The sequence below is a fragment of the Oncorhynchus mykiss genome, chromosome 7 (genome assembly GCF_013265735.2).
Source record: "Oncorhynchus mykiss isolate Arlee chromosome 7, USDA_OmykA_1.1, whole genome shotgun sequence".
In the NCBI taxonomy this organism is placed as follows: Eukaryota; Metazoa; Chordata; class Actinopteri; order Salmoniformes; family Salmonidae; genus Oncorhynchus; species Oncorhynchus mykiss.
Window position 1 is genome coordinate 28,665,896 of NC_048571.1, and position 20,999 is coordinate 28,686,894.

Sequence of the window (20,999 nt, forward strand, 5' to 3'; positions counted from 1 at the left end):
GCTAACACATTTTTTTGTCTAGATCAAAAATATCCTGTTTAATTCTTCAGATGTTGTCCCTCTTTTTTTTCTTTTTTTTTTACAGGAAATACGAACCAAACCTGTAACATATCACATTATATACGACAACAAAGATCACGTTACATGATCTCTGATTGTTCTGGCAATTCTCACATAGAAATTAATTGGGAGGAAGGATATTTAACATGCTTTTTGCATTTGTATCACACAACACAGTTTTTTTTGAAAATCGTGATACATAAAAAAAGGTGGTAGCTTGTACAATTTTATTTAGACCATTTTTGGAAGTAAGCAGGTAAATGATAATTGCAGGCATATTTGGTTAGTATTTTGACATAACGGTAGCAGAGCTGGTGAATGGTAGCTTTCTGGGCAGAGAGGAGATCTTGTCATATTCATCGTATCCTTTTCCCCGATACTTGGCCTGCATTCCTACTCTGAGTGTGGTTATGGGCTCAGGTCCGAGCGACGTGTTGGCGGAACGGTTGTGATTGAACTAAATTTGGAGCAGGAAAAACAGGCGCGTCGTACCACTGCGTCTGACGTCACCTTTATGACTCTACGCTAAGCGTGCCCTTAACCTTGTTTGCCACATTTTATTTTACACCATTCTGGATTGAATTTCTGTCCGATTTCATCATGTCTCTTGCTGCAGAGGCATTCGTCTCCCAGATAGCAGGTAATGTGTGTAATGTGTGCTTTATGTCTGCAACATAAAGCTAACGTCATTAGCATTCGTTTTGTCGTTAGTTAGCATCAGATGCTAGCCACTAGCTAGCCGTGCAAATATTCATTTTTGTCTGCGGCTTCGCTGACAAATGAGGTAACTAGCTTTCCATATCAAACTAACGTAAACTCACTCACTTTTGTACATCGCATTGGTCCGTACAATTTACCTTATTTTAGCGCCCCAAAAACGTAATACTTCCAGATCAACTGTAATGTCAATACCACTGTAAAGCACAATTTCTCCCCTTTACAACAGAATCAATTACATGACCCCCACGCTGCCCTTTTCTGCATGATTCAAGAAGGCAATGAGCCCCATCAGGTCTTTTTAAAAATGGCGGGTGGGGAAGCGAAACTAATGCGTGATAGTGAGAAGGAGAGATGTTGTGTGGGAAAATTGCTTTTTTCCACTCGATCTGTCCAACTTATCACCTTATCGCCTCTAAAATGTAAATAAAACACTATAAAGAGTTTATATAATGTGTCATTACATACCTATTTGAAGGTTTGTGTCAAATTTGAATTGGGTTTTTAGGGTGGTGCTAAAGTGATCTTGGAAGTGAACAGTGGCTTTGAGAATGATGATCGCATGCAATGATGACGCAGAAAATGACTAGGTATCCCCCTTTGTTTTTAAAGGATGAGAGAAGTGCTACACCTGGTGGAGAGATATTATAAGACAGGAATAGTTGCTTTATGCATGCAGGACGTTACGGCATGACACGTCACGATGTAACGGAGGGTCAGTTTTTTTTCAACTTTTCTCCAATACTATAGAGCCATTACCATGTCGATCAACGCTTGAATAGAAACGTAGTTCACACCCCCGATTTTGAAGTCGACACAGTCCCATGAGTTTTCTTTGTTGCCTCGTTTGAATGTTCTGGTTGCGCACATTTGTACGGAATGGGGTGAGTTTACGTTACACTACACAAAAATATAAACGCAACATGTAAAGTGAGTTGAATGAAATCTCCAAATTTGAATTTTCCATACCCACAAAAAGCATATTTCTCTCTGATTTTGTGCACAGATTTGTTTACATTTTTGTTAGAGCATTTCTCCTTTGCTAAGATAATCCATCCACCTGACAGGTGTGGCATATCAAGAAGCTGACTAAACAGCATCATCATTACACAGGTGCAACTTGTGCTGGGGACAATAAAAGGCCACTCAAAAATGTGCAGTTTTGTCACACAGGTCTCAAGTTGAGGGAGAGTGCAATTGGTATGCTGACTGCAGGAATGTCCACCAGAGCTGTTGACAGACTGCTCATTTCTCTACCATAAGCCACCTCCAATGTCGTTTTAGAGAATTTGTCAGTGCGTCCAACCGGCCTCACAACCACAGACCACTCAGTTTGCTGATGTCAATGTTGTGAACAGAGTGCCCCATGATGGAGTTATGGTATGGGCAGGCTTAATGATGGTGTTGGTGTCGAGCCACGCAGTCGGGGGTTGAACCCGGGAATATAGGAGGAGACTATAGATGCACCCTTGGGGGCCCTTTTTAATATTTTATTTTTATGTTTATACTTTTTATTTAACTAGGCAAGTCAGTTAAAGAACAAATTATTATTTTAATTGAAGGCCTAGGAATAGTGGGTTAACTGCCTTGTTCAGGGGCAGAACGACAGATTTGTACCTTGTCAGCTCGGGGATTCGATCTTGCAACCTTTCGGATACTAGGCTACGCTGCCACCCTTGTGTTGAGGATCAGCGTGGCAGATGTGTTGTCGCATCTTCATGAACCCATCTTTACTTCTATCTTCCATTTTTAATGCTCTGGTACACAGGGAGGAGGCGGGGTTGCTCCAGTACAGTAGGTGGCGTTAATGTTAGAAGAAGTAGAAGAGGCGGGGAAACAATGGTAGCTAGCTAACGAGAACACTGGTAGAAAGTGTCTTTCGCCCCCGCCTGTCGGGCACTGCTTTCCCGCAGTTATTTTAACGACGGCGATGGAAGGTATTAGCGAAGAACACTGGGTGCTAGTGTAACAGAATAGACTTTAGTCCGTCCCCTCGCCCCGGGCTCGAACCAGGGACGCTCTGCACACATCAACAGTCACCCTCGAAGCATCGTTACCCATCGCTCCACAAAAGCCGCGGCCCTTGCAGAGCAAGGGGAACCACTACTTCAAGGTCTCGGAGCAAGTGACGTCACCGATTGAAACGCCACTAGCGCGCACCACCGCTAACTAGCTAGCCATTTCACATCGACTACACTAGCTAGGACTCCGATGCATAGCAGGCGGGATATGGAGCTAGTGAAAGATATGATTGCAGGTGTTGGCTCCGATTCCGGTAGGCAGGAGACGGTGGCGTCCCCGGTAGCTATCTAGCTTTGCCCTCATGTCGGGCACTGATTTCCCGCAGTTCCATTAGTGACGACAAGGGCAGATGTTCAGCAGGCGGGAGCGAAGGACACTGTGCTAACTGGGAGGCGGGGGCAACACGGGTAGCTAGCTAGCTAGCCAGGCGATTAAATTATATAATGTATCAACTTTGCTCGCTCTGTGCGCTGCTCCAAATGTAACAACCGAAGACTTATCAGGGTCTGCATCCCAGCTCGCCATTACGGCTAAATTATATTTTAAAAACTGATGGATGCACAGGAAAAGTGGGATGGAGAGAAGCAGGTGTTTTAAAATGTAACCTTTTATTTAACTAGGCAAGTCAGTCAAGAACAAATTCTTATTTACAATGGCGGCCCACCGGGGAACAGTGGGTTAACTTCCTTGTTCAGGGGCAGAACGACCTTGTCAGTTCGGGATTCGATCCAGCAACTGGTTACTGGCCCAAAGCTCTAACCACTAGACTACCTGCTGCCCCCAGCTAATCGCTCGAAGGGGATGCAGCTGGCTGATCACAGCTGCCACACATGAGATGTGCGTGAAAGTGAAGTTGACATTATTGGACTGGTGCATACAAGCAACTAGTTGCTGAATTTGTATTTTTTACTGCATAGATTTATTATTATAAAGTATGTTTAAAATCAAACAGGTGTCAGCTGGTTCTTTAGCTCGGTAGGGCCGATGCGTAAGGTGCATTACCAGCGCTTTGAAAAGTTGATTTAATAATACTTTACTGTGGATATATTGTCTAAAATTTGTTGCCACGCAGACAATCGGTAATGTAATTTTATTCAATATTCTAGGTTGTAGAGGACCATTTCCAGAATCAAACAGTGTAATGTCCCAGACGTTGGTCGTCTGATCCCCAGGCAATGTTATACTAGGCCTCTGAAATTCAATCATCCTCACAGGAACATTTTATGATGTTGCCTCTCAGATTGGCTCAAGCTCAAAATTCATCATGTCACAACAGTGTCACTGTTCTGCAACCTGACAAACTCCTCAATGTGACCTTTTGCCAATGCTCTCCTGAATATTTTGTCCCACAGCTGCGGAGCCATGGCCTGAAAATGCCACCTTGTATCAGCCTCTGAGAGGTAAGTCATTCACTCACTTTAGAGACAAAACTGTTCAAATACCTACTTCTGCATTTACAATGTTAAATCATGTGTTGGATAATGCGAAAGTTATTTACTTTATTAATTAAGTTTAGTTTAGTTTTTAGGCTTAAGGCTTAAGCCCTGAACCCTACAATGTTGTGGACTATTAGTGTACTGCTAAACATACCTAATTAAAGTGATTTGATGTAATGTTGAGGAAAATTATGCTAATGATTCCGAGAGGAATACAGGTTTTTAGGAATTTTAATAACTGTTTGAGCCATATTTATCAATGTATCTTGTCACTTTTTAATGTGCAAATGCATGTCTGTCTGTTGCCTGTTTGTTTTTTCAGAGGATCAGATACTACTATCAGATTGTGCATCATCACTTGCTGTACAGGTAAGATAATGTTTATGCCTTTGCCATAGCCAAATAGGATGTGAAACTAAGACAGTTGGCTCGTTGGCATTAGCCGTTACACAAATGTTGTGGTATAGGCTAGGCCTCCTTAAAAGACCATACAGTACAAGGGGCCCGTGAAGCTAGTCCTCCGATCAAACATGGCCAAATGTGTTGATAGCGTTTGTCATATTTTATAAAACTTTTCATAAGACACCTGTTTTCATTAAAATCCAACAACTTCATGGATGTCATTGTTATATGGAAGAAAAAAATTAGAGGGTGGAAACCCCTGTGCAGATGATGGCTGCTTGTCGTTGTTGGCTCTATTGTAGCTATCTGGTATACAACTGTGCATGCCTGTGTCATGGACAGGATCTGAACTTGGGTCTCCAGGGGAGAAACAAACATGTTAGACCAACAGGAAATTCCCACATCACAAGACCATGAGCTGGACTCATGTCTGCTACATTCACCCGCCTTTGACCTCCTCACCAAAAAGAGCCTTGCCCCACAGTTGGGCGCCATTGTCACCAGCGGGGTCTGAAACCAACATCTTGACAATTTGTCGTCGCAGACTCCGGTGACAATAGATTTCATGTGCCTTGGGGAGTTAGGTCTTAGCACAGCGTCTGCGGTGGGTGTGAAGTCCACTCTTGAGAGGCAGACTCGGCCATAGTTGTCACATTTGTAGACTGCCCTGCTGTTGCAGATCAGGGGCCCCCAATTACATTCAGCCGTGGGCCGATTTATTTATTTCCCTGAGCGGAGGGTCGGGGGGCTGGAACAAAGTTATAAATAATTTGTACACTGCAAGATCCCAAACATATAGTATTTGACAAAAATGGAATAATTTCAAACCTTGATTACATTGGGATATGATCACATATGCCTCTTTATGTGTGGGAATACTTGGGAAACAGATTTCCTGAATTTAAATCACTGAGCTGATTTCTTGGTGATTTTATAGTCTTATATCCAACTAAATATTTATTTATACATTTTTTGCTCAGACGACTTGGGGGGGACAAATAAAATCACCCGCGGGCCTGGTTATGCCTTCCGGCTGCTTATTGGGGAAGCCTGTTGTAGATGTTGCGGCGGTGTCCTGATCTTTCATTTTTGCTCTTTACTACTTAGTGTTGCGCCAGGGTGGACTTGCTGGTTAGCAGCCCGCTGCGAAGTGCCCGCTGTTAGTGAAGATAGTCCTGGGTGCCATCTTCTCAGGTGTCTGTGTTGATGCCAAAGGACTTGAGGTCTTGCTTGCAGAAATATCTGTGGTCTCTTTCCAGAGGATAATTCTGCATAGAGAATGTCCTTAGGGGTTTGTCAGTTGGTGTTTAGCGGTACACAAGTAGCGTTCAATCGGTGACTTCACCTGCTCTGAGACTGCTTTTGTGGAGTGACGGGTAATAATGCCTTATGGCTGACAGTTGTCGATGTTTTCAGAGGGTCTCTGACTGAGCCCAGGATGGAGCAAGGAGAGGGACGGAAGCCACAGTTACATTAGCATGGTGGCTAAGTGTGAAATGTTTTCCTCTGGGAAATGCTAACTGTTTCCCATCCCAAATATTAACCTTTAGACTACTGAAATGGAATTTAGTCCAAATACTGTATTTTTTTCACAAATGGGATGACTAGATAGTACTTTATGTAGCCTTTTATTTCTAAAATATAATGCAGAGACCCTCAAATAAAAGGTGATATTCTTTACCTTCACCTAATATCCATATGTAATTTGACTGCAAAAATAATGAGAAAGAAAACAATAGATTTAACATATGCGTTTAACCCCTTGAGACAATACATGAGTCTTTCTGGTTAAGTCTGTAAGAGCTTTGCACACCTAGATTGTACAATGTTTGTACATGGTTCTTTAAAAATGTCTTTAAGGTCTCTCGAGTTGGTTGTTCATCATCGCTAGACAGCCATTTTCATGTCTTGCCATAGATTTTCAAGCTGATTTTAAGTCAACTGTAACTAGGCCACTCGGGAACATTCAAGTAAAGTAATCTAACAATTTCACAACAACTACCTTATACACACAAGTGTAAAGGAATGAATAAGAATATGTACATATACAGTGAGCACCATAATTCATTGGACAGTGACCATTTTTTGTTATTTTGGTTCTGTACTCTAGCACTTTGAGTTTGAAAGGATGCAATGACAACGAGGGTGAAGTTACTTTATTCTACATTATGTTAAACTGTCCAATGTTTTTTGATGGCCGAATATTGGGGGGGGACTATGTACAAAAGCTTCTATAATTTCTAAACGGTTCATCCGATGAGTATGAAAATACCCTTAAATATTAAAGCTGAAAGTCTGCACTTCACCCTCATTGTCATTGTATCCTTTCAAACTCAAAGTGCTAGAGTACAGAACCAAAATAACAAAAACATGGTCACTGTTCAATTAGATGAGTAATGTAGGGTATGTAAACATTATATAAAGTGGCATTCTTTAAAGTGACTAGTGATACTTTATTACATCCAATTTTTAATTATTAAAGTGGTGAGAGATTTGAGTCAGTATGTTGGCAGCAGCCACTCGATGTTAGTGATGGCTGTTTAACAGTCTGATGGCCTTGAGATAGAAGCTGTTTTTCAGTCTCTTGTTCCCAGCTTTGATGCACCTGTACTAACCTTGCCTTCTGGATGATAGTGGGGTGAACAGGCAGTGGCTCGGGTGGTTATTGTCCTTGATGATCTTTTTGGCCTTCCTGTGACATTGGGTGATGTAGGTGTCCTGGAGTGCAGGTAGTTTGCCCCCGGTGATGCGTTGTGCAGACCTCACTACCCTGTGGAGAGCCTTGCGGTTGTGGGCGGAGAAGTTGCCGTACCAGGCGGTGATACTGCCCGTCAGGATGTTCTCGATTGTGCATCTGTAAAAGTTTGTGTTTTTGGTGACAAGCCAAATTTCTTCAGCCTGCTGAGGTTGAAGAGGCACTGTTGCGCCTTCACCACACTGTCTGTGTGGGTGGACCATTTCAGTTTGTCTGTGATGTGTACGCCAAGGAACTTTCCACCTTCTCCACTACTGTCCCGTTGATGTGGATAGGGGGGTGCTCCCTCTGTTATTTCCTGAAGTCCACAATCATCTCCTTTGATTTGTTGACTTTGAGTGTGAGGTTATTTTCCTGACACCACACTCCGAGGGCCCTCACCTCCTGGAGATGATTGTGGAGATGTTGTTTCCTACCCTCACCACCTGGGAGTGGCCCGTCAAAGTCCAGAACCCAGTTGCACAGGGCAGGGTCGTTTAGCTCAGTTACTTTGTTCCTGTTCCCAAGAAAGCTAATGGTGGCCCTCTTGAAGCATGTGGGAATAGCAGACTGACATAGGGATTGATTGAGTATGTCCGTAAACACACCAGCCAGCTGGTCTGCGCATGCTCTGAGGACACAGCTAGAGATGCCGTCTGGGCCGGCAGCCTTGCGAGGGTTAACCCGTTTTAAATGTTTTACTCACGTTGGCTGCGGTGAAGGAGAGTCTGCCGGTTTTGGTAGCGGGCTGTGTTGGTGGCACTGTATTGTCCTCAAAGTGAGCAAAGAAGTTGTTTAGTTTGTCAGGGAGCAAGACATCTGGGTCTGTGACAGGGCTGGTTTTCTTTTTGTTGTCCGTGATTGACTAGACCTCTCGTGTATGAGCCATTGAATTGAGTCTCTACTCTGTCTCTATACTGACGCTTAGCTTGTTAGATTGCCTTGCTGAGGAAATAGCTACACTGTTTGTATTTGGTCATGTTTCCGGTCGCCTTGCCCTGATTAAAAGCAGTGGTTCGCGCTTTTAGTTTTGTGCGAATGCTGCCTTCAATCCACAATTTTGGGTTGGGGAAGGTTTTAATTGTCGCCGTGGGTACAATATCACCGATGCACTTGCAAATAAACTCGCTCACCGACTCAGCGTATACATCAATGTTGTTGTTCGACGCTATCAGGAACATTTCCCAGTCCACATGATCGAAGCAATCTTGAAGCGTGGAATCAGATTGGTCGGACCAGCGTTGAACAGACCTGAGCACGGGCGTTTCCTGTTTTAGTTTCAGTCTATAGGCTGGGAGCAACAAAATGGAGTCGTGGTCAGATTTGCCAAAAGGAGGGCGAGGGAGAGCTTTGTTTGTGTTGCGGAAGTTAGAGTAACAATGATCCAGAATATTTCCAGCCCGGGTCACGCACGCGATATGCTGATAAAATTTAGGGAGCCTTGTTTTGAGATTAGCCTTGTTAAAAATCCCAGCTACAATAAATGCAGCCTCAGGATATGTGGTTTCCAGTTTACACAGAGTCCAAGGAAGTTCTTTCAGGGCTGTCGAGGTGTCTGCTTGGGAGGGGGGGATGTACACGACTATAAATGAAGAGAATTCTCTTGGTAGATAATGCGGTCGGCATTTGATTGTAAGGAATTCTAGGTCAGGTGAACTGGAATTGTTCAGGACTTGTTCCTGTATGTTATGATCACACCATGACTCGTTAATCATAAGGCACACACCCCCGCCCTTCTTCTTACCAGAGACATGTATGTTTCTGTCGGTGTAATGCGTGAAGGAACCAGGTGGCTGTACCGGCTCTGATAACATATCTCGAGTGAGCCATGTTTCCGTGAAACAGAGAATGTTGCAATCTCCGATGTCTCTCTGGAAGGCAACCCTTGCTCGGATTTCGTCTACCTTGTTGTCAAGATACTGGACATTGGCTAGTAGTATACTCGGGAGCGATGGGCGATGTGCCCGTCTACGGCGCCTGACGAGAAGACCGCTCCGTCTGCTCCTTCTGCGGCACCGTTGTTTTGGGTCGCCTGCTGGGATCCGATCCATTGTCCTGGGTGGTGGACCAAACAGAGGATCCGCTTCGGGAAATTCGTATTCCTGGTCGTAATGTTGGTAGGTTGACATTGCTCTTATAGCCAATAGTTCCTCCCGGCTGTATGTAATAAGACTTAAGATTTCCTGGGGCAACAGTGAAAGAAATAATACATCAAAAAACAAAATGCTGCATAGTTTCATCTGTCGGTGCCGGTGTTGCTTTATCTGGGGGTTTTTAAAACCAGGTGTGCTCTTCATTTGAGCAATATGAGATAGAAGGGAGTTCCTTGCAATAATGGCTCTAATACTGTATGTTTCTTGAATTTATTCTGGATTTGGGGACTGAAAAGACATCTGGTGGTGGCAAGTGTGTGTGTCAGAGCTGTGTGTAAGTTGACTCTGCTAACTATTTAGAATTTAAAAATATTAATGCCGTCAGTCTCTCAACTCTTAGCCAAGAGACTGGTATGTCACTGGTATATTAGCCCTCTGATTAGCCCAGCTTTCTTTGCAGCACTTGATCACATGGCAGGACAATAATCAAGATGAGACTAAACTAGAGCCTGTAGGACTTGCTTTTTGGAGTGTTTTGTCAAAAAAGCACAGCATCTCTTTATAATGAACATGCCTCTCCTCGTCTTTACAACCGTTGACTCTATATGTTTTGACCATGACCGATTTTGCAATCTAAGGCAACACCAAGTAATTTAGTCCCCTCAATTTGTTCAACAGCCACACCATTCATTACCAGATTCAGCTGAGATCTAGAGCTTAGGGAATGATTTGTATCAAATAAAAATGCTCTTAGTTTTAGAGATGTTCAGGACCAGTTTATTGTCGGTGTGCTTGCCAAAATAATGATAGTGGTGCTGTGTCCATGCTAGAACACAACCTTCTGAATTAATTAGTCTCACCTGAATTAATTGAATAAACCAAATTATTCTATTTTGTTCTTGAAATATTGATTTACCTTGAATGTCATTTGTTGTAAGAAAACAACCACAGTCATGAATACTAAGCATATTCTGTTTGATTTCTGTTCGTATGTGTTGCTATTTGATCTACTGATTACTGCATTTAGATTGTTAACTAGCTGTGTTGTTGGTGTAGTTCATATGAAATGCTGTTTTTTGTCGCAGGCTTATCTGAGGATGTGCAATCTGCCTGTTCATGTGTCCTGTCGGTCAAACGCAGAGTACATGTCCCCATCTGGTGAGTTCCCCATGCTATTGAAAAAGTGTGTATGCCCTCCCTCCCTCAGGTCTATGCTTTTGTATAGCTTGACCAGCTGTTTATACGTCCCATATGTGTACATGGCCAAGAGAACCTTTCCTGTTACATGCTGACTAGACCGGGCATGCGTGTATACCATCGTGCGCATGTGGATTTTTGTCCATCCACACAAGACGTGATCAGGACCCAAATTTTGAAATGTCAAAACAAACTCTGAACCAACTATATTCATTTGGGGACAGGTCGAAAGGCATTAAACATTCATGGCAATTTAGCTAGCTGAGATTATAAGCAGTGGGTTGTTATTTTACCTGAAACGCACTCTGACAATTAATCCACAGATAAAAGGGTAAACCGAGTTTGTTTCTAGTCATCTCGCCTCCTTTCGGCTACTTCTTTTTTGGACTTTAAATGGTGGTTGTCAACCAACTTTAAGGTCCATTACCACCACCGACTGGAATGTGGACCTCAGTTCATCTTTCAATTACCCACGTGGGCAAATGCTCCTAAAAACCAATGAGGAGATGGGAGAGGTAGGATTTGCAGCGCCTCAAGCGCGACAAATAGAACCAAGTTCTATTTTAGTGCCTGGCTACGCAGACGCTCATTGACACAATGATTGAAATATATGTATGTGTAAGTTTATTTTGAAACACTCGTGCACATAATGCGAGCAGTGTGGTCAGCATGTTGGGTATGTGTAAATCTTTATCCCCTGGATGTGGACAGGCTTTTTGTCGGAGCATCACACATTACATTGCAGCTGGTAGACCGATAAAGGATGACTGTAAAACCATGACTAGGGTTGCTGCTCGCAGATAAATTTGAATCAGGCTATAAATTATTCTCTCAATTACTGAATTTAGCATCTGAAAAATACTGGAGAACTTTAGACTGTTTTTAACTGAAGAACCTCAATGTTTTTAATCACTGCATTTACATTGAATTATGCCAGTTGGAGATTACATTTATTTTATGGGAGTGTGAATCCTTAGTTTCCTTTTCCAGCCTCCTCTCATAACTCACCATCTTGCAGAGAATGATGCAAAAAAACTGTCAGATTCAATTAAAGGACAAAATACATTTTTATACAATTCATAGGAATTGGCTCAAAATGGATGAACATAACACCATAGCCTACCTGGGATTTGGAGAATCCAATACAGTGTAATGTAGCCTGGTGTTTGACTTAGGATGTGATTTGCAAATGTAATTCAATATTACCACAATTTCCGTGTAATGTTTTCTTGTAAGCTCAACACTCAAAACCAACACATAAGAGACTCGAGCTTCATCATTGATTTATTTCTGCCCAGTCAAACCCACTCAAACACTTTACTAAATGTTATGAATTTGATTAGCTCTGTACTCAGTTCAGCCTGCTGGGCAGTTTTGAGTAACGACATTGGAGACCAGATTCTTATTTACAGAGGAGAGTTTAAAATATGCATTCCATAATCTCTCTTCTTTTCCCTTTGTCACTAGAAATGAACTTTTATATGGTTTATTCCTCTCCCTTCAGGTAAAGTCCCCTTTGTCCATGTGGGAAATCAGGTTGTGTCTGAGCTGGGGCCCATAGTCCAGTTTACCAAGGCAAAGGTAAGTGAGCTTTATGAATGAGAAGCAGGACCCCTGTCCTCTTTAAGTTCAGTCATCAATCACTCCCTACTACTCTCTCACATACATGCATTTTGTTGTGTTACAGCCTGATTACATTTACATTTTGTCGCTGGCCTAGACACAATACCCTATAAAAACAAATCCACTTTGGCATTAGACATTTTTTTTTATTAATTAAAAAAAACATGTAATCAAATGTCTTGAGTCAAGTATTCAACCCATTTGTGGTGATTCTAACATGTATTGACTCAGGGGTGTGAATACTTATGTAAATGAGATAATGACGTATTTCATTTTTTGTAAATTTGCAAACATTTCTAAACACCTTTTCACTGTCACTATGGGGTTATTGTGTGTAGATGGGTGAGAAATTATTTGATCCATTTTGAATTCAGGCTGTAACAACAAAATGTGGAATAAGTCAAGGGGTGTGAATAATTTCTGAAAGCTTTACTGTTATGACTGCTTGCTTATCTAAGCATCCTGCTATGCTACACCCTCGTATGCGCACACACACACACGTATGTCTCACACACTCATCACTGCTTATCTCTCGCTCTCCAGGGTCACTCTCTCAGTGATGGTCTGGATGACGTTCAGAGGGCTGAAATGAAAGCCTACATGGAGCTGGTCAACAACATGCTGCTCACCGCTGAGGTACAGTAGAGAAACCCCTCAACAGGAAGGAATACTCCATTACATACTGAATGTGTGGGTATTTATGCTGATGAAGCCCTCTATATTCCTGTCAGAGAAGGAAGTGCTTGGCAAGGGACTCGTGTGGTTACAACAAGAAGTTGTTTGAAATGTCATGAGCATATCCTTGATATGATCTTGTTTCATGATTTGTGTATATTTGATTATCTACATGTGATTTTAGTATTCATTGAAATCCTTTGCTCCTTAAGTAATGTTGAGTAAAATCAAGCAATGACACCATGTACTCTGTGAGAAATGTTCTTCCCCCTAGATCCTTTATCCTTCACTGCTCGCCACTACTTGTCCTCCCTTTGTTTATTTTCAAATTTTGCCCATCTCAAATCCCCCTGTATACCCCCCCCTTCTCTCGTATTTTCTTCTCTTCATGCCTCTTGTATTAAATCTTTCCCTCCTTCCTTCCCCCCTATGTTCTGTGTTCATCCTTTGTATCCCTCTTTCCTCTATGCAGTTGTATATCCAGTGGTGTGATGATACCACGGCGACTGAGGTGAGTGCTCTCCCTGGGCATTCATCTTCATTAGGCTGCAGCCTCGGCCCCCCTCTCATCAATGAGCCATGCTTTTTACTCAGCTTCCATTTAGTAGACCCTCACACACACCGCTGAGTCCCACTCATTGCCCTCTGCATAGCCCTTTTATTGCCGCCATCAGCTGTGACTTTTGTGTTAATTTACGACGATTTTTAGAAACGTTCTCCCCCGGTTGACATTCATTCATCTTCAATGTTAGGGATGGGCATTTGAAATGTTTGCATTACTATAATATGTCATAAGTTTCTCTTTCATTCCTTGACTAATCAAACTGACAAATACAGAGGCAGACAGTGTTCAGTTGTTTTTAGGTTAGCCAAAACCTATCAGAGAATACTAACAGCAACAGTGAAAGAGAAGTCTGATGTTTGACATGATAGAACTGATTCTGTTTTTTATTTTTTATTTATGGTGAGTGTTTTTGCATTAATCTGTGAAAAGGTCTTGTGGAACCTCTGTTAGGTGTGCACCTATAATAGCTCATTGAAATGGGTGAAATAGCATAGGCTAATTTGTCAGGGCTGACTGGAGGGCTAAGTGCGCTTTGAAAGTAAAATGTCCTATCTAAATGTTATATCTATAGGCTACATTGAGGGTTTTTCTTTCATCATTTTAGGCTATCTGGTGCGTAAGCTTTAGGGCCTAACTGTACGTACACCAAATAGCCTACACGCTAATTGGCAAATTAGGTTTACGGTCAACGGAAGGCAAAAAGGAATATCAGTGTTTAATTCAATAAGAGAAAAGCTGCAAAATGGAGAGTTGAAAATAGAGGTAAGGGCCAGTAAAGTAAAGTTGAGGAAATATTTGGTAAAGTGGTAAGAGGATGATGGCAGTGCCAGCTATCTTAATGTGTGATGATTGAGGTGCTATACAAATTACACGGTCACAAGACGGGGACATCACATAAGCCTATGGCACATCAAGAGAACTGTAGCCTACTGTTCAGATGTGTTAAATGGAAACTGAAATCTGAACACTGACTGTAGGTCTTTAACCTCTCACATAGCCTTATATTAACTCCAGCAGAATGAAGCATTTCTTGCAGTAAAATGTTACACCAAATGTAGTTAAAATTGACTCTGGAACAGGAGTGGAGAAATAGATTTCTTTTTTTCCAGCATCTTATGCAAATGCACTGTTAGGTACCGACTGTAGAGATGCTATCTTTATCAGCATCATAAAACCTGATAGTATTTCAACCACAAAATAGGCATGCATCCAACTGAAATCTTATCAGAAACATGTTGGGTTGTTTTCACAGCGCTTTTTTTTCTTCATTTTCTTACAACTGGCCAAACTAATGCCATTTGTACATTTTGCATAGACAATCTTTCCATTTTTGTTGTTGCATTTTCTCCCTGGTCCCTAAACGTCTTTGCTACGCAGAAGAAGCCGAGATGACAGACCTTTATTGATGTCACCTAGATTGAGCCACTCATTCTATAGATTTATGACATTTTGGTGAGCAAGGGTTTATTTAGCCTTCTAGGGAAACATATGGCTGAAGAGAAGCTGCATGTCCTCTATCTACACACACAATACCATCATGACAAAGCGAACAGTTTTTTTTTTTTAATGTTTGCAAATTTATAACAAATCTGATCTTATTTGCATAAGTATGCAGACCCTTTACTATGAGACTCAAGTTGCATCCTGTTTCCATTGATCATCCTTGATGTTTCGACAACTTGATTGGGGTCCACCTGTGGTAAATTCAATTGATTGGACATGATTTGGAAAGGCACACACCTGTCTATATAAGGTCCCACAGTTGACCATGCACTAAGCCATGAGAGCAAAGGAATTGTCTGTAGAGCTCAGAGAAAGGATTGTGTCGAGGCACAGATCTGGGGAAGGGTACCAACAAATCTCTGCAGCGTTGAAGATCCCCAAGAACACCGTGGCTTCCATCATTCTTAAATGGAAGAAGTTTGGAACCACCAAGACTCTTCCTAGGGCTGGCCACCAGGCCAAATTGAGCAATCGGGGGAGAAAGGCCTTGGCAAGAACCTGATGGTCAATCTGACAGAGTTCTCCTCTGTGGAGATGGGAAAATCATCTCTGCAGCACTCCACCAATCAGGAAATACAATAACATTTTAACCTGGGTCTATCTATAAAGCTATTAAAATATTTATCTTTGGCAGTGGCGTAATTGCGTATAAAGTATATTTTAGTGTTTGTCTTTTGTTTACAAGAACCACCCAACTTAAGCCAGACAATGTTCAAAATGTGCAAACTTTTTTAATCTCACCTCAGCCTCATATCTGTAGATCTCCAGGCCGAGATACAGCAGCCCATACTCCTGGCCCCTCAACCAAATCCTGGCCTATCAGAAGCAGTGGGAGGTCCGTCGTAAGATGAATGCCATTGGCTGGGCAGGGAAGAGCCTGGAGCAGGTCAGTGCCCTGTGTTCTCGGAAGCCCAGAACTAAAATCTTGTGTAATTTTGTCAGATACTCCATAAGGTTTTGGGGGGAGATGTATGAGAAAAGATATTAGAACAAGTAGTGGAAGTCTATGGGCCAAGTTTTCCCTCAATCATATTTATTTACAAAGCCCTTTTTTACATCAGCAGATGTCAAAGTGCTTATATGGAGTCCCAGCCTTAAAACCCAAAGAGAAAACAATGCAGATGTAGAAGCATGGTGGCAAGGAAAAACTCCAGAGAAAGACAGGAACCTAGGAACTAACCTAGAGAGGAACTGGGCTCTGTAGTCCTCTTCTGGCTGTGCCGGGTGGAGATTAACAGTACTTGGCCATTAAGGCCAGATTGTTCTTCAAGATGTTCAAATGTTCATAAATGATAATAATAATCACTTGTTGCAGAGGGTGCAGCAACTCAGGATTAAATGTGTGTGAGATATTATACCAGCGACTGAGACGGGGTGGGGGACTTACTACCTTAAAACAAGGCTGAGTATAGTCCATGATGATTTCCCCCACCTTACGAAGCCGAGGGGGCGCAAAACCTGACAGAAAGATCCCCGTCAGTGACTCAACCCACTGAACTCAAGTATAGCGAACTTCAAAAGAAACACTCACCCGCTAAATTGCGATTGGTTCAAATAATCAGTGACGAAACTGTTGCTTGTTAGTGTTGCATCCCACAGTCTTTTGACAGACATTAGGATACAATTTGTAACAGTCTGTCCACCAGAGATTAGCGCCCTGAGATGCCAACCTCAGCTGAAAAAGAACACCATATTACCTGAACTACAATCAGTTCAGCTATTTTACAGATGTATTATTTGTTTCCTTGAAAGCAGTCTATAGACAAAGAATTACTGCAATCCACACTTAGGTTTTGTTTAACCTAGTCACTGCCAATTAATGCTAACGTCAGCATTCTCTGTTCAAAACCTTGTGTATATATATCAATGTCCCACGTTTAGCATGTTTTTTAAATGTCATGCCAAAATCTTCTCAAAATAATTGTAAACCAATGAATTGATCAACACAATCCATTAGGCATGACATTTAAAACTTGCTAAACAGGGGAGATTGACTTGGTCCGAAATGCTAATATTAGCATTTGCTGTCAGTGGCTAGTTTAACAAAACCAAAGTGTGGCTGGATTTCTCATCTCATGCAATGTTTCCACATAATTGTAATATTATTGTAATATTGTAACTGTTTCCACGCTTCTCCAGGTTTATGAAGATGTTAGCCAATGCTGTCAAGCTCTTTCCCAGAGGCTGGGCACACAGCCATACTTCTTCAATAAGCAGTAGGTTTATAAAATTGTCTTTGCATACTTTATTTATTCTGATAGACAAATAACAATATACTGGTTGATGCTTACATCTGTCCTATTTCACACGTGTAAATTAAATGCATTTTTTGCATATCCCACTCTTGAGACACCATCGGAGAGTGGAGTAATGGCCAGGGATCTGCCATTATTGACGGGGACCATGGAGCATTTTGGGTTAAGTGCCTTGCTCAAGGGCATATCAGATTTTTCACCTGATTGGCTCAGAGATTTGAACCAGCGACCTTTTGGGTTCTGTCCCAACACTCCTAACCGCTATGCTACCTGCCGGCCCTTGAAAAGAAAACGAATGAGAGAAGTGATACATTGAATTGGAGACATACAAAGGAGCAGTGGGATTCATACTCACTGTAACGCCATAATGAATGTGCTGCAAGTGGCGGCATTACCCGCTGGAGGCCACAAATGGTCTATACCCGGGGTGTCAAACATAAGGATCCGGCCCATGACTAAACCAGATGAAAGCTGTAGAAATGATAATGGACACAAAGTTTTTTTGGACTGTGTCTAGCTCGCTAAAAATCACCTAAATGAAAGCTACACAGTCAGGGAGCATTAAATTCCAAAAACAATGGAGACTATTTAGCACATTTTTACAGTGTAGAAATAAATAAATTCAGTGCTACCGTTGAAGACCGAATGCGGGCTCCTTGGAAAAAATGTTTGACACCCCTGGTCTATACCATGTTAGACCTATTATTACATTGTATTTGCCTGTTGTGCTAAAAAATTTTGTCCTTTTACTTTATCAGTCCTTTCAATGTATTCAATGAATCTTATTATATTACATTAGTCGCATTAAAGTGCTGATCTTAAGGTCTCAAAACAGGTTGTTTTCCTGCTACTCTAAAAGAAAAAAAGAGGTTAGGGGTAGCCTTGTACTTGCACACCCTTTGTCAATCCAATGCTTTTAAATCCATGACAGGAACTTTGGGAGAAGTGTGGCGAATTGGGATGCAGACTAATGCTGTTTTGGGTCAGACTTGGGCCTATACAGTACCTCTTAGATAGCCAGGGCTTTGACTAACATTTGTTTTCACTGGGTTAGTTTACACATAGTGTTGAAGGATAGCACTGCTGAATCTGTGAACCCAGCGCTCCCCTTTCTCCCATTGTCTGAGCTTTCTCCCCCCTGAACCTGCGGGGGGAGGGACCTCTAATTAATCTGGTAATGACATCCTGGCCTTGTCATATGCTACAAGAGAGGACAATAACTTGCTGTAATAAAAATTAAGATTGCCAGTATGGGTGAAATCTTAAACGTCATTACAAAGCTGCCTGAGTGTGATGTTGTATAATTGACTGACTGCCTGAGCTGACCTTGGCTAGAGCAGAGAAGGAGAGTAGTCAACATAATACATTGTTGTGCATAGAATAAATATGTAAGGTTTTTGTGAATCCATCAATGGTATGGCATGTTGCCTTTTAAATGGTAATGTCTCCCACACATGGACATGGTGGCAAATGACAACCTTATTTGCTGTATGATTTGGATCTAGAACTGTCAAAGTATTCATACCCCTCGACTTATTCCATATTTTGTTACAGGCTGAATTCAAAATTGATTACTTTTTCCCTAATCTATCTACACACACTACTCCGTAATGACAGTGAACATGATTTTGATTTAATATGAAATGCAGAAATATCTCATTTACATAAGTATTCACAACCTTGAGTGAATATGTGTTAGAATCCCCTGTGGCAGCGATTACAGCTTTGAGCCTTTCTGGGTTAGTCTAAGAGCTTTGCACACTTGGATTGTACAATACCTGCCCATTTTATTATTTTCAAAATTCTTCAAGCTCTGTCGAATTGGTTGTTGATCATTGCTAGAGAACCATTTAAGTCAAAACTGTAACTACACCACTCAAGAACATTCTCGGATATGCAACTCCAGTGTATATTTGGACTTGTGTTTTACGCTATTGTCTTCCTGAAAAGTTTATAAATCTTCCAGTGTCCCGTGTAAAGCAGACTGAACACCATTTTCCTTTTGGATTTCAGGATGCATGTTTGTGGAATATTTTTATACAGTTGATTTTATTAGGCTTGCCATAACAAAGGGGTTGAATCCTTGACGTGACATTTCAGCTTTTCATTTCATTAATTGGTCAAAATTTCGAGAAACAGAATTCTACCACACTTTGGTTTTGTTTAACTAGTCAGTGCCAATTATTGTTAATGTTAGCATTTTCTGTAAAAACCTCATGTAAATCGATGTCCCCATGTTTAGCATGTTTTAAATGTCATGCCCAAATCTTCAAAATAATTAAACAAATGAATTGAGCAAAACATGCTAAACAGGGGAGATTGACTTACATGGGGTTTTGTTCCAAAAATTATATTAGGATTTGTTAGTGGCTTAGTTTAACAAATGCAAAGTGTGGCTGGATTTCTCATCTCTCAGGCCAGTGTTTCCACATAGTTGTAATAATAACTGTTTCCACGCTTCTTCTCCAGGTTAATGAAGATGTTAGCCTATGCTGTCAAGCTCGTTCCCAGAGGCTGGGCGTACAGCCATACTTCTTCAATAATTGTGTGTAGGCCCGTAACAGAAACTCAATCTATTTTAAATTTGAGCTATAACCCAAAATGTGGAAAAAATCTAGGGGTGTGAATACAGTACTTTCTGAAGGCACTGTAATAATGTGCCATTTAGCAGACACTTATCCAAAGCGACTTAGTCATGTGTGCACACATTTTACGTATGTGTGGTCCCAGAAAACTAGCCTACAAACTGAGCCATACAAGCCACAAATATTGGAACTAGGCCATGACTACGGGACTTAAGCCCTGTCTCGGCCACTCTGCGCTTATATACCATCTATCCCCCTCTATACTTTTCGTATCTTAAAAATACAAATATGAAATTGGATTGGTGAATCTGATCTCCTTTAAAAAAAAAAAAAGTATGTTTGTGTCAAGAATCATGCTCAAACTTTTATAGGTTATAAAAGATTCCCTTTGTCCTCAGACCCACTGAGCTGGATGCGCTGGTGTTCGGCCACCTCTTCACCATCCTGACCACACGACTCACCAGCGACGAGCTGGGCGAGAAGATCAAGAGCTACAGCAACCTGCTGGCCTTCTGCCGCCGCATCGAGCAGAGCTATTTCGAGGACAGCCAAGCTGGCTCCTCGTCCAGAGGCTATTCGAAAGGCCCCTCCCTCTTTTGATGCCCATCACCTGAAGCCCAACAGTCCCATTCCATCTCCATCCCATCCTATCCTACCCCATTCCCAGTCTTCCTTTCTCCACTTGCTTGCCTGTGAATGCCATGAACTGGAAGTAGGACTTTCTTGAAAATGTAGTGGTGATTCTTTGATGTAGAAACTAAATGAAAAGCAATTGTGATTTATTTTTTCCAGATTGTGCAGTTTTTTTTCTGGTTTGATATTTGAATGGAAAGTGCCTACAAAAATACAATTCCACACACAACTCTTATTCTTCACAATTTATGGTTTCTATTTAGAAGTGTGAGCTTAGTATTAAAACAAGTTAAGTATGAAATTCACAGATGTACCATGTTATTATCATGCTTGTGGAAAACCTTGAAGCACTTTCAAGAATTACAAATAAAAAGTGAAAGTAACATCTGTACCATTAATGTTGTTTGGGTAATATGCTGTAGGTTATACTAGTTTATTAACATTGATGGTCCGAGGCCTAGGAGATAAGATGCATTAAACCAGTAATCCCAAAGTGGGT

General features: G+C 41.6%; 1 protein-coding gene across 1 annotated transcript; it reads left to right on the forward strand.

The window, feature by feature from the left end:
• Nucleotides 1-520: 520 nt before the first annotated feature.
• On the forward strand, nt 521-20,898 carry mtx2 (metaxin 2). Its single transcript, XM_021609004.2, has 10 exons — nt 521-700; nt 4,152-4,199; nt 4,558-4,604; nt 10,550-10,622; nt 12,166-12,242; nt 12,828-12,920; nt 13,432-13,470; nt 15,788-15,913; nt 17,167-17,243; nt 20,266-20,898. The coding sequence occupies exons 1-10, from the start codon at nt 661-663 to the stop codon at nt 20,465-20,467; spliced, it is 822 nt and encodes a 273-aa protein (XP_021464679.1). The 5' UTR covers nt 521-660; the 3' UTR covers nt 20,468-20,898.
• The last annotated feature ends 101 nt before the right edge of the window (nt 20,899-20,999 follow it).

What these genes read in the sequence shown, in the direction of transcription:
- mtx2 (XM_021609004.2), top strand. Translation starts at nt 661, where the DNA reads ATGTCTCTTGCTGCAGAGGCATTCGTCTCCCAGATAGCAG. An exon ending in CATCATCACTTGCTGTACAG is followed by an intron (nt 4,605 to 10,549) that starts GTAAGATAATGT and finishes TTTTTGTCGCAG; the next exon opens with GCTTATCTGAGGATGTGCAA. An exon ending in TCCAGTTTACCAAGGCAAAG is followed by an intron (nt 12,243 to 12,827) that starts GTAAGTGAGCTT and finishes CTCGCTCTCCAG; the next exon opens with GGTCACTCTCTCAGTGATGG.